Here is a 12,202-nt window from a genome sequence, read left to right as displayed (position 1 = left end):
GTAGCGCAAGGCAATCCCCTGCTTTTGAGGAAAAGCTCGTGGGTGTTTTGAGTGCCTCAGAAGCACCTGCAAGTCGTCACCGCCGCGTTTCGAGCGTGGAGCTGTCAGTGCTGGGGACCGAGCCCAGAAAGCGGCGCGGCCCTCTCCTCTCAGCGCGGGGTGGTGCGACCCAACCAAGTGAGCTTGGCCTGGCACCCGGCGGTAATCTGCGCTTTGAATCCAGCTATGGAAAAGACCTGCAAGCAAGGAAGGAAGCAAATTTGTCACGGTGTCAGACCGCGGCGACCTGCCCTGCTGCAGGGGAGTTCATCCGGGCTGCCCACTCAGAGCAGGGCTCGATCTGGATTCGCGTTGTCCTCTTGTCTGCGGCGTTCGGGCACCTGTTCCGTGTGTGCATGGGAGAAAATTGTCCTTGGGAAGCTCCTGGCTGCGTCGGGAGGAAGCGGGAAGGTGGGGAGAGTCCTCCTGGCCTGCGCTGCCCTCCCTGGGGCCGGGGTGCTGCGGGCGCTTGCTCCCTGTGGCAAGCACACGGTGGGGCTGACCGTCCCTAAAGTCAGGTTAAAGCTTTCTCTTGTCCTTCCTGCGCTGTGGAAGAGGAGAACGGCAGCTGGTAAGGGTGCAGGAGAGAATCCAAGGGTGGAGCGTGGTGGCGGAGGGAGGAATGCTGGCTCTCCTGCTGTAAATCCTGGGAAATAAAGGGGATTTCTTGGAATGAGCAGCTGATGGAGGGAGCTTAGCCGCCTCGCGCCGAAGAGCACCCAGCGATAGCTCTGACCGACGAGGGGCTGCGAACACGGGTGTGAAGCTGCCCCAAACGTGCTCTTGTGCTCTTTGCCTCCTCCAGCAGCGCCGGCAGCGGTCCCCGCACGTCTCCAGGGCTCGGCGGCAGCACAGCGTAAGAGACCTGCAAAGCGCTTTGCTTCTGTTGCTGGGAGACAGCCCGAGGGGGCCGGGGCTGCCTGAACAAATGCTCTTCTCCCTCCTCTCCTCCTTCCCTCCCCACCTATTTCTTCCCTCTTGGTGACTGGTAGGAGAGGCTTGGCTGGACCTGAGCGCTGCTTGCTCCAAATGATCCCCAGACCGAAGAACCTCCAGGGCTTCCAGAGCCACCGGAGTGAACGCCTTCCAGATAAAGATCCCAGACAGTAGGCACAAGAGTGGCTCCAGCTTGGAGTATGTATCTCGTAATGAAGTTAATTGACATAAATCTGCACAGCTTAATGTCCTCAAACTCCTGGAGCTTGAACTGGATTGACCTTAAGACCCAAATTCAGCAGCGAGCCTTCGGGGTTGTGGCAGCATCCCAGAAATCCTTATCCCAGAAGTCCTGCTGCAGCTCGGGCTCGGTGCTTGCCTATAAAGAACAAATAAAGGCATCGTTATGAAAGCCCTTGGTCTTATTTGGAGACGAGGTTTGTTTTTGCACCACCCCTGTATTTTCTTCTGGTATTGCCCGGCCGTTACGGACCGTGGCCCATCAGGGCACCTTGAAGGCTTTGCTGGGGAGCATTTGCTGCTTTGTTGGGAGCAAAAGCAATGAAAGCAGGCGGTCCTTGCTGAAACGGTGGCTGGCAACAAATGTGCATTGAGGGACTCGGGTTACCTCTGGGTTTCAGTCCATAACCTTTGCAGAGAAACATGAGGCAGCTAACGATTTTCAGTTACCTGCCGCTGTCTGTCGAGCAGAAGCTGCTGCAGCCCTCGTGCTTCGTTCAGGCTGCATCGCAAAGAGAAATGGAGAAGTTCTTTAAAAGCTGAGCTCGTGGAGAGGAGCGGGGCTGGCGGAGTGAAGGTGACTGCCACAAATGCCTCCGAAGGATGAAAAGAGTTAAAAGGCTTAATTGTGGTAGGAGAAAAACTCCGCATCGCAGGGCAGACTTGAAATTCATTATTTTTTTTTTTCCTCTTAACCAGTTCCAGTTTAGCTGACCCCACACTTCTGTTATCGATACTGCAGAGTTGCTGATTTACGCAAGAGCCTTAGGTTAGCTGAAAAACAAGCGTGTTTTTTTTTTTTTCCTTGCAGTTCTCAAAGCTGTATTTCTGGGGCTTCCTTATTCAGCCACATTGAGTCTAAATAGCGAGATCAGATGACACGATGACTAGCCATGTAATTTTTATCCGAAGAAAGGGCTAGTGATGTGAGCAGTTGCAAAATGAACCACCCTGCCCGTGTTTGATTTTATGCTTGTCATTTAGGAGCTGCTTTTGTCCACTTGAGATGGGGGTATTTTTGCCTTGGCCTCATTCTTTTTAGTGCATCCTTTTAAACTCAAGCTTAAAATCCCATTTCTTGTACAAACAGCTTGCAATTTTTGATGAAAGCTCTGAACGACTCAGCTTGTGTAAGTAAAAGCCTTCATGTTCCAGGCTCTCACATCAAATCTCCATTGTCATTTTTACCCTCCTATGAAATGAGGGATCCGATCGCTCATCCTGCTGCTCTGTTGGTGGCTGCGTTAACCCTTGTGCCAGCGTTCGACGGCACCTGCCCTTTGCCCAGGACCAGCACCCAGATGGAGAGCCCGGCGCTGCTCGGGCAGTTTTAGCAAAAGTCACGTTCAAGTTCTGGCTGTGTTCGGGGGCAGAAGACCAAAACCCACTTCTGCCCTGTGCTGACAGCAGGAGCCGCGCAACCAGCGACTTCAAAACCCTGCTTTTATCATTCTCGAGCGTGCCTCACTTCCCTACGTGTTCGAATTCTGATTTATTTTTTTTCAGGCTGGTCTTCAAAGCTCGCAGTAAACCGGCATTAACTCTATTTCAGGCCCAGCAGCAGTGCTTGCCCTTGTGCTTTTCTAGGGGCGGAGTATCCACGTCCTTTAATGACTCTTGCATGGATGGCATGAATGCCTTCTCCCCGGTGAAACCGAACGTTACAGCCAACTGCCTCTGCTGCCTGCGAATGAGAAGGGCTTCACTGGAGATCTGCCTTGGCAGGAGGCTGAAAGCTGACTTTTCTTTCACCAAAACAAAAACCCTAACCTTAATGGAGTTCAGCGTTGAGCTCCCATTGATTTTGACTGAAAGTCAGGCCCCCAGCTCCTCGAGGCGTTTCCAGGAGCTCTGCTCGCCGGCCGGGCGCTTTGGGGAGTTTGTGCAGCTGCACCAAGCAAAGCAGCGCGCCCGGGCTCCGGGGTTGTACAGGCAGCTGGGGGACGAGGTCCAGGAAAACTTGGACTTCCTCCCCCAGCCTGTCCTTAAAAGACCAGGGAGAAAAAGCTGTGTAAGAGTTCATTTGCTGTTTTTTTTTTCCCCCCCTCCTCTGTTGCCAGTCTGTGCATCGGCTTTGCATTCAGCAGCAGCAGCCACACTCAAGTGTCTCGCAGGAACGTTTTCTTGGCAGGTTTCTATTTGGGAATCTCACTGGGGGCTTTTTTCTTTTTTTTTTTCCCCTTTTTGGTTATATATTGAAGCCTGGGGTAAGCAACCAGAGCTGAGCCTCTTGAGGGTCTTATTGCTGGCTGGAAAATAGCGGACTTTAATTGTATGGCACATTAAACTATTGAAAATCCTAAATTGACTTACTGAGCTGTAATTTATCGGGTCTTCCATCTTAACGGAGTTAATCTAGTAATTGTCACCATCCCTTTTCCCTCTGCAGCACTACACGACAAAATCTCAGTTTACAAACTCTGCTCAACGATTGCTCTTCAAGTTTCTCTTGTTACTTAAGGAAACCTCTCGTAGCTGTATAAAAGTTGCAAATTTAAGTTTTTTTTTGTCGTTGCAAAAGCGATCGTTTACATCCAGCTCCAAAGCGGACTTGAAAAGGCGGCATCTCAGGCAATAAAGAGTTTGTACCATTTCGTAACCGCGTGAGGTTTGCCTTGACTGTGAACTGCTCAGCTCGGGGCATGGGACCGTCTTTAGCTCCCTCTCCTGGGCAGTTGGGGCATTTGCCCCCACGGTGCTTTTCCATCCTTGATTTATTTTCAAACTCTTTCTAAGCACCTCTGCTCTCGGCGATGCACACACACAGGGGTTTGGGGATCGTGGTGTTTTTAAAACCAAACAAGAAAACCAGGTGAAGCCCAGCTCGCTCTGCATGCAGTGAAGGCGTGAGCGACCCGCGTCTCTCCGGCTTGGCTGCTGGTGAAGGAGGGGCTGCGTGTTCGTGCAGGGTGCTGAGCGGTTTGGGGATCCCTTTCCTTCTCCCGAAGTTTGTTATCCGAGGGATGGGTTTCGTGGAGCTGATTATTTTCAGGCTGTTGGAGGGAAGGCTCAGCAGAGTCCCGGCCTCTCTGCATCCCTCCTGAGTCATCCACCCGTAAGGAGACTTTTCCAGGCAAGGCGTTAAGGGCACCCTTTCTGGGTCAGAGGTACCTTAACGTCCCTTCCTGGATCTGTCCTGTGGCAGTGAAGTCCCGGGGCTCCCTTTACCTTTTCCTGCGGCTCTGTCAGTAATGCAGCACGTGCTTGTTTTATTTTCAGATTGAGAAAATCATGAGCTCCATCGGCGAAGGCATTGACTTCTCCCAGGAGCAGCAGAGGATCTCAGGTAGCGTAACCCAGCTCGTGCGTGTGCGTGTGTCTGTGTGTCGCTGCACGGAGCCCCCCCCCGGGGGCTGGCTCCTGCTTTAGCACCCAGAAGGGGGAAAGGAAGGGTCTGGCACAGACGAGCAGATCTCTTTTTCCCCGTATAACATTCAGCACCGCTACCAGCAAGCTGAATTCGATGCTCCCCTGGGTGGATTAATTTTTTATACCGTGGTTGTCCTTCCCACCGAGCTGGCTTTTGGGCTGGGTGAGGAGCATTACAGCTGGCACCCCCTGCCTGATGGGGAAGGGGGCCCCTGCTCACCTGCTCTTCGCTAATTCTCCACATTTTCTGTATGTGTGTGTGCAGGGGGTCCTGTTTCTTGTTGGAAGTGGCTGTTTAAAATTTGGGGGCTTGGTATTACTGCTTAGGGTACGACACGTTTTGAGGTGGTGTTTTTGCATCTTTGAATAACTCGAAACAAAGGTTATCGATGAGAATCGTGGAGCTTTCATCGGTGGCTTCCAAAACCTGCAGGGCCTGCTTACAACCCTTCCCTTGAGGTGAGAGGTGCTGGCTGGTTGTGAGTGCTCTGGGACACGTCTTGTGCTCTCCTGCAGCAGTAAAATCGGCTCCAGTGGCTGGCTCATCGCCCCCCTCCCACAGCCCAGTAACCAGCGTGCTCTGATACTTCGCACTTCACCACTGGTGTTTGCTGGGTGCGGAGGAGGAAAGTGAAGATCAGGTTTTTCTGCACATGGGGAAAAAAATTATTTTGCAGCTTAGCTGAAAGGTGGTGGAAGGACTCTAGCCAGTATCCTAGGGATAGGAGGCTCTACTGGTCTCTGAGCTCCTACAATTGCTGTTGTTTTCAACGTAGCCTCTAAGAAAGTCGAACTAATTGCTTACACTTCTCTCCTGCCTTTTAAAATACGTTTGTCTCAAGTTTTCTGTTCTTCTCTGGTGCATAACAACAAAACGTTCTGTAAGCAGTCAGTCTGAAACAGAGCTGCTGCGTGTTTGTCTTCCGGCTGGTCTCACAATCCCCACAACAATCTCGCTTTTGTTTCAAATGCATAATGCACCAGCAAGATGCTCTTTTCTCTGCCTCTTTTGGTTATGTCAGTGTGGATCTGTCCCTTCGGATACGAGCAGAACCTCCTCATAGCTCTCCACGCTCCCGTATTTTGTTCCTTAAATCCTTTTGGTCCTGGGAGGCTGGGATGGGGATTTTGTATTTAGATTTGAAAAACGCATAGTCGCTCTGATACAAGATCTGCAGCAGCTTTTAGGGTATTTCAGTGTCTCGGATGTGTGGTGTGGGTTGTTCATAGCGTCCCAAACCACCTCCCCGGTGGAGGAGTTGTCTTCCCTTTCTTCAGGATGTTCCTTCCCTGTTCAGGCCAAATGAAAAGGAAAGGAGCGTTTCATCTTCCAGCACCCCACTGTATCCAAAGGAGTTCACCGGTCCAGGCTGCGTGTTTGCTCCTGGGCATGGCTGGAGGTAAAGCCGCTCCGCCAGCCCGCTTGGGGCCGTTTTCCCTGGGTAAGGCAGCGGCTGGTGGGGAAGTGCAGGCTTGGAGGTGACATCGGTGTGCTCTGGGCAGGGCGAGGAGGCGTCCCTTGCCTTTGGGATGTCTCACTTGATGCTTTGGTCTCAAGCTTTTAGTGCCCCTTGGGTGGTTTTCTTCTCCTCCAGGTGGCTTTTAAATCCGTAGGGCCGCTCTGTCAGCGGCGTGGCGTGGCGTTTGGCCACGAGGTGCGGGTCTCCTGGCTTTTCAGCACTGTCACCTGCTTAGGGGATGTTTCTGGGGGACCAGAGTGCTGGAGCAGAAAGCCGGTGTGGGGTGTGGGGTCCTGCCCAGGCCTTCCAGTGCTCGCCCTGCCTCCCGTGGAGGGCCGGGGAGAGGACGTGGGTGCTCCAGCCTGGGAGATCTGCTCCGGGGAAGGACTAAAATTAGCCCTTGCGAGGCCTGTCATCTGTACGGTTCCGTGGCACAATTTTGCGTGTTGGATTAGGAGATGAAAATATAGCCTGATTGCAGTCTCCTGAATGTCTTCTGGTCTTAAGTCAGCGCAGAGGGAAGCAAAACCAGCCTTTAATTGGCATTAACCTGGCCTTTGGGGTCAGTTTCCAGCTCTGCCCAGTCTCCCCCTACCCCTATTTAGTCTCTGCAGCTCTATCATTGAGACAAGCCTTTTTTTATTCTTTACATCTGTGTGTTCTTGTGCACGTTGTCTCAGCTGGAGCTTATGGAGTGCCAGGTTTTAGTTGGGCTGCTGCAGGATGAGGTGCAGAGAGCTGCCTCTGCCGCCCAGCCTCTCCCAAACAGGCCAGAGCAGCAGGAGCGTTGCAGAGGTTTCTCCAGCAAAGCCCCTGTTTTTCTGCAACCCATAAATGGTGGCTTCCAGAATATTTTTAACACTTATAAATTTTTCACCTGTAAGACTCTAGATGCCCTATCATGGCTTCACATCAGATAAAACTCATCGCATTTTTCCCCTGTATATTTTACCTGTGTGCTTCCATGACCTTGAAGTACGTAGTTTTGTTAATCGTATTGCGATGATTTAGCTGTGCATTTTGTCTTTGCTTCTTCAAATTTCCATAAGATGAGGTGAGGGAGGAATCCCGGTGTCATTTAGTGCATTGATTTTCCTCAAACAACAGAGCAATGTCCTCCAGCCATGCTTGCAACTGTTATAACTCTTGTCTCCGCAATGCAGCATCAGAGCGGCGGGAGATGATCCTGGGTTACAACAGTTATGAAAATGAAAGCGTTTTAAGTAGAAGAGGCTGGGGTATGGGGAATAGAGCCGCCTGTGCTGAGTCTGTGTTCAGCATCCAGCCCGAAGCGGCAGTCGGATCCCAGTCTGTTAAAGTACCTTCTGCTGCTGCTCCTACGGTGACCTAATTGCACGTCCTGGCTCTGCTCGCAGGATCAGACAAGATCCTTTTGCAGTTCCACCAGCTTTCACGGAAAGTGTCCAAAACCTTTTTCCATACTTTTTTTGTTCCTTCTTTTGAGGAAAGTGCACGTGAAGGGGGGAGGTGAAGCTGAGAGAGGAAGGAGGCTTTGATGTCAGCGCACGTGTCCCTAGAAGTGTCTCCATCCCCTGCACAGACCAGGGGAACAGCCTGCCTCTTCCCCAGCCGCCCGTCTCCACGCTTCTGCATTACCGAGCTGCTCGGGAGGCTTATTGAAATTCTTCTCTTCCCGAGATGCAGCCTCAGCCGGGAAACCAGCAGTTTGTTAACAAACCTGCCCTTTCTGCTGCTGCAGGCAGAGCTGTGGGTGCGTTGTCTCTGGATGGAGCCGAGTCCTGGCCTTCAAAGGAGGAGATAATTGCTTGGCTTTAATTGAGCCTTTGGAAACGGGGCTGTTTGTAGGGAGACACGGGGTACAGAGCTTGATTAAACGGATGCTGGTGAACCCTGCCGTCTGGGGACTGAAGGTGACTAAATATCATGTACTGCTCAAGGGTTTCAGAGAATCTAAATGTCTTGAAAATGGTATCGGAGGAAATGCTTTCTGGTGGCGAGAGCAGCTCGGCTGTGGCAGACCTGTCCTCTGGGCCACTGGCTTGGTGCCACCGTCCGAACAGCTGGGACGCATCCTGCCCCTCTGGGGACACAGCCTTCTCCCGATGTCCCTTGGGCCTCTCTGGGGGATCTTTGTCCCCCGTCACTCCCAGTGGGGCAGCAGCTGTGCCGGGAGCAGGACCGGGGGTTGCCAGTTGCAGGTCAGCACGGGTGGCGCGGTGGCCAAGCCCTTTGGATGTGGTTAATCTGCCCCGCTCCTAAATTTCGGTGATGCTAGGCTTTTCCCAAGCACAGCTGTAGGTACTGATATTCACTAAACAAGGCTGCTTGCGACAGAGGTGCTTCCTCCCCTACTTGAAGCGTGAATTCCCTCCTCTGCCTTGAATCAGGAGCCAGGACAAAAGCAGACCTCAGCGGCGTGATGGAGGATGCTGGAGGGCTGCCACCGCGAGGAATTCTGTCCTTTTAAATAATTCTGTCCTTTTAAATCCTTCACCTCCAAACTGCTCCGAGTGGGCAGCGTCTCCCGTTGATGAGATGCTAATACGCATCTGCGCACACACGGCTCCTGCCTGCCATAATAAAGCGTATCTCGCATCCATTTGTCACTGGGGCTTTTGCTTTGGTGAGGAGGAGCCCCCTGCCAGTTCCCACCAGGGGGTTAACCTGCGCCTGCCCTACACACTGCGTACTGATTAGGGCTTGCGTTTCCTAGGGCCAAAGGGCTTTGCTGGGGGATGCAAAGCAGCGTGTGTTTTGCGGTCTAATCCAACGGCAGCCCTTTCGCATCCTGCTTACTGACAGGCCCTCCCCTCCCCGAGCTGGGCTGTAGCTGTAGCAGCGCGTGTGATTGATCGATATCGTTAGGGGAGAGGTCTGACATGGAGGGGAGAGGAGGAGCTTTCACTTCTGCAAAAGCTGCTGTTGTGCAGGGAGTTTTCAGCAAAATGGACACCTGTCTCTGGAAGCAGGCAGAGCCGCGAGCAGCACGTTTTCCTGCTGCCTGTGCTGCCTTCCGCTTGGGGTGGGCTCCCTGACACAGACCAGCTGCTGTGCATGTTCCCAGCTTCTCTTTTTTTTCTCCTTATTTACAAACATGGTCAGCTGGAACATGGAGAATGCTATGCCAGCCCCTCACTCGAGGACCAAGTGCCTCCTGGGCTGCGGGCACCCTGACACGTGGCTTTTAGCAGTTTGGCTTTTGCCGCTCAGGAGTTTGGTAGGGCCGTCGGAAGGGTTCAGATCAACATCACAAACAGGGAACTTTCCGAACGTGCTCTCATCCCCAACTCTGGGTGGGCTTTGAGGGTACTGGGGCTCCCGACTCTAGTTTTGTGCCTGGGGTTGCTCGTTTGCCTGTAGAGGTTAAAGTCCTTGTGGGGCAGCTGCTGCGGAGCTCAATGTTTGGAATCCATATGTACAGGCTGTTACTGCATACAACTGGCGTGGGTTTAGGGAGAGTGGGGACCCTCGGGGTCCTGTTGGAACAAGCCCAGGCCCCTCCTGTGCCCCAGATGTCCCTCGCAGTTTTGGGCGAATAGCTGGGCTATTTTGGGGCCCTTGCAGTTCATAGAATTATAGAATCACAGAATATCCCGAGTTGGAAGGGACCCATAAGGATCATCAAGTCCAACTCCTGGCACCACACAGGTCTGCCCAAAAGTTTAGGCCGTGTGACGAAGTGCACAGTCTCTTAAATTCGGACAGGCTTGGCGCAGTGACTCCTTCCCTGGGGAGCCTGTTCCAGTGTGCAGCCACCCTCTCGGTGAAGAACCTCTTCCTGACGTCCAGCCTGAACTTCCCCTGCCTCAGCTTAACGCCGTTCCCGCGGGTCCTGTCACTGGTGACAACGGAGAATAGGTCCCTGCCTCTCCACTCCCCCTCGCGAGGAAGCTGTAGGCTGCGACGAGGCCCCCGCTCAGCCTCCTCGTCTCCAGGCCCAACAGGCCCAGTGGCCTCAGCCGCTGACACGGGGCAGCTTCTGGCCTCGTCTCACGGAGGCCTCCCCTGCAGCCCCCCACCAAAACCTTGCCACGTGAACCCAATGCACTTGGCCAACGGCGTCAGCCTCTGAATTTCTTGGTAGAGCTCGTAAGGCAGTCTTTCGGACGGCTTTCTCTGACTGAATCCTGAGGGCGGGGTGGCAGAGGTGAGAAGAAAAGGGGTCGGTCACAGACCTGTGCTGGTGAGTGCTTTTGGGATGAGGAAGGATCGAAGAGCCCCATCTCCTAAAGGATACTGGATCCCACCTGGGCCTTGCCTTAAAGTGTTTTTTTTTTTGGCATGGGAATAGATGTTTGTATTCAGTCTGTCTGTGCAGGCCTGTTTTGCTGTCACACACACGTTTTTCTCCAGCAACCTACTTCTCATCAGCCCTCCCTTCCAGACGCGGGTCGGAGGGGCAGGGGAGCACAGCTCAGCCCCGCTGCCCTGCGGCTTCTCAGCTCGCTGCTGGCTCGGAAAAAAGAAACCTGTGCCTTGCTTGCTGCCTCGCAGCGATTTGTCAGGTGGCGTTTCTCTCCCCAAAACTGAGGAGATGGATGGGCTGTGCTCGATAAATCAGGCTGCTGCGGGCAGGAGGCATGCTGCGCTGGACAGCAAATGCATTTGGGGCTCGGTGAGTTAACTCTGCCGTTGACTTGCGACGTGAGAAACCTGCCTGGTGTTCTGCTGGGCTAAAGAGGAAGAAATTTGTTAGCAATCTGCATTTGGTTAATTGATTTTAGTTCCAGTAAAGTTAGGTGCTGGCTCTATTTCTTGCATCTGATGGCGCTAATGACTACATTCTCCTGGCCCATCCATCTTGCCTAATGCGTTGCCTGAGCTTACGGCCCCCCCTCTGTGGGTTTAAGGACTTCCACCTGATGATCAGCCCCAGCTGTGGCAACAAATGCCTGATTTGCTGCTTTTGCATGCTTTCTTTGTGTACGGACCATGCTTTCATCAACGCTTGCTTAGACATGCAGTTTTTTTCTTCCTGGGAAAGCTCAGTCGTGTGTCTTCAGGCCACGCCAGGTTGTGCTGAACTGCCCTCAGCTTCCAAGAGCAAACAGGGTGATGCTGGCTGTCAGGCGTGCCGTGCTTATTCCTTCCTCCACACAGGCTCAGTCATGGCATTAAGGGTCGTTACTATTAAGGGTCGTTACTGTATCAGGGCCGAGGTGGCCCTGTCCCTTTTCTGTTTTCTTTGGGGTATGCTATGTTACCTGAAACACCTTGCAGGAGGAACTGAATTGCTTCGCTCGCTTTTTCTGCAACTTTTTAACACTGTAATTGTTTCTAACTATGCTCTGTCAGCTGCCCCCCACCCTGAGACCTTTTAAAGGTAGGATTCCTAAAATTTGGAGCACAGGGAGAAGGATGGAGCTGACCTGGCTGAGAATTAGGAGTTTATTTAACCAGAAGTTGGGGTCCAGCTCTTGCTGGGCAGCACGGTGACTGGCATTCATTTGCTCCAGTGTCATCCTCATAACATGCAAATATCTTGGACTTTTCTGTTTGTCTGGGATGTTTCGGGTATCTGTTCTCTTCTTTTTAATATTAACCCCTCCGTTCCCCTCCAAATAGCCCTGTTTGTTTTGCCTTGTTTTGAAGTGATTTTTAAACCAGAAAACCTGCACTTGGTGTCACTGAGGGTTTTCCCCTTTAAAAGCAGAAATATGTTTATGAGTGTACAAGAGGCTGAGTAGAGTAAATAATTTTTTAAAAGCAAATTCAGGAGCTCAGAGGAAGGAACTGCTGTGGTTTCATTCCCCCTGCCAATACCCCAACTGCTTCCAGAAATGCTGTAGTAGGCAGCAAGCAGTTTCCTCACCTCTCTCTCAATAAATTAATTCTGAGCCAGCCACAAATCACTTTGAACTGTCAAAGCAGACCTGTAACATCATTTTTTTTTTGCAAACCCGAGCTGTGTAGTCCATCATTGAGTAAATATTGAGAAGTCAGTAATTTCCACTAGAGAGTTATAAAGCTGCTGTCTCCCTCCCCTCTCCTGCAGCTTCTGCTGCGAAGGCTGCTCGCTGCTCGTGCAGCGGATGGAAAAGCTGGGAGGGGTAAGAGGATGAAGAGAAGGGAGGGACAGGCAATGCGAGAGCAGGAGACAGGACTGAGAGTGGAACGGCAAGCGTGGAGCTCGCTGCCTTCAGACAAAGCCCGCCGCTGCGGCTCGCTGCAAGGAC

The 12,202-nt window shown here is 52.4% G+C and overlaps 1 protein-coding gene across 13 annotated transcripts in view; it reads left to right on the top strand.

Annotated features, from left to right (window-relative positions):
* ANKS1A (ankyrin repeat and sterile alpha motif domain containing 1A) overlaps positions 1–12,202 on the top strand; it is a 106,827-nt gene that overhangs the window by 63,907 nt on the left and 30,718 nt on the right. For 7 of the 13 annotated variants that reach the window (XM_080569136.1, XM_080569135.1, XM_080569129.1 and 4 more), the window contains 2 exons: positions 845–895; positions 4,435–4,501. In XM_080569136.1, coding sequence (XP_080425262.1) covers positions 845–895; positions 4,435–4,501 — 118 coding nt within the window. Of the gene's footprint in view, positions 1–844; positions 896–2,767; positions 4,389–4,434; positions 4,502–12,202 lie in introns of those variants that run through there. The other 6 variants (XM_080569137.1, XM_080569131.1, XM_080569130.1 and 3 more) reach the window with 3 other exon arrangements.

The sequence above is a fragment of the Anser brachyrhynchus genome, assembly GCF_964034855.1.
Source record: "Anser brachyrhynchus genome assembly, chromosome: 27".
NCBI classification, from domain to species: Eukaryota; Metazoa; Chordata; class Aves; order Anseriformes; family Anatidae; genus Anser; species Anser brachyrhynchus.
The sequence above is the reverse complement of the archived record's forward strand: the minus strand, read 5'-3'. Positions and strand labels throughout refer to the sequence as shown.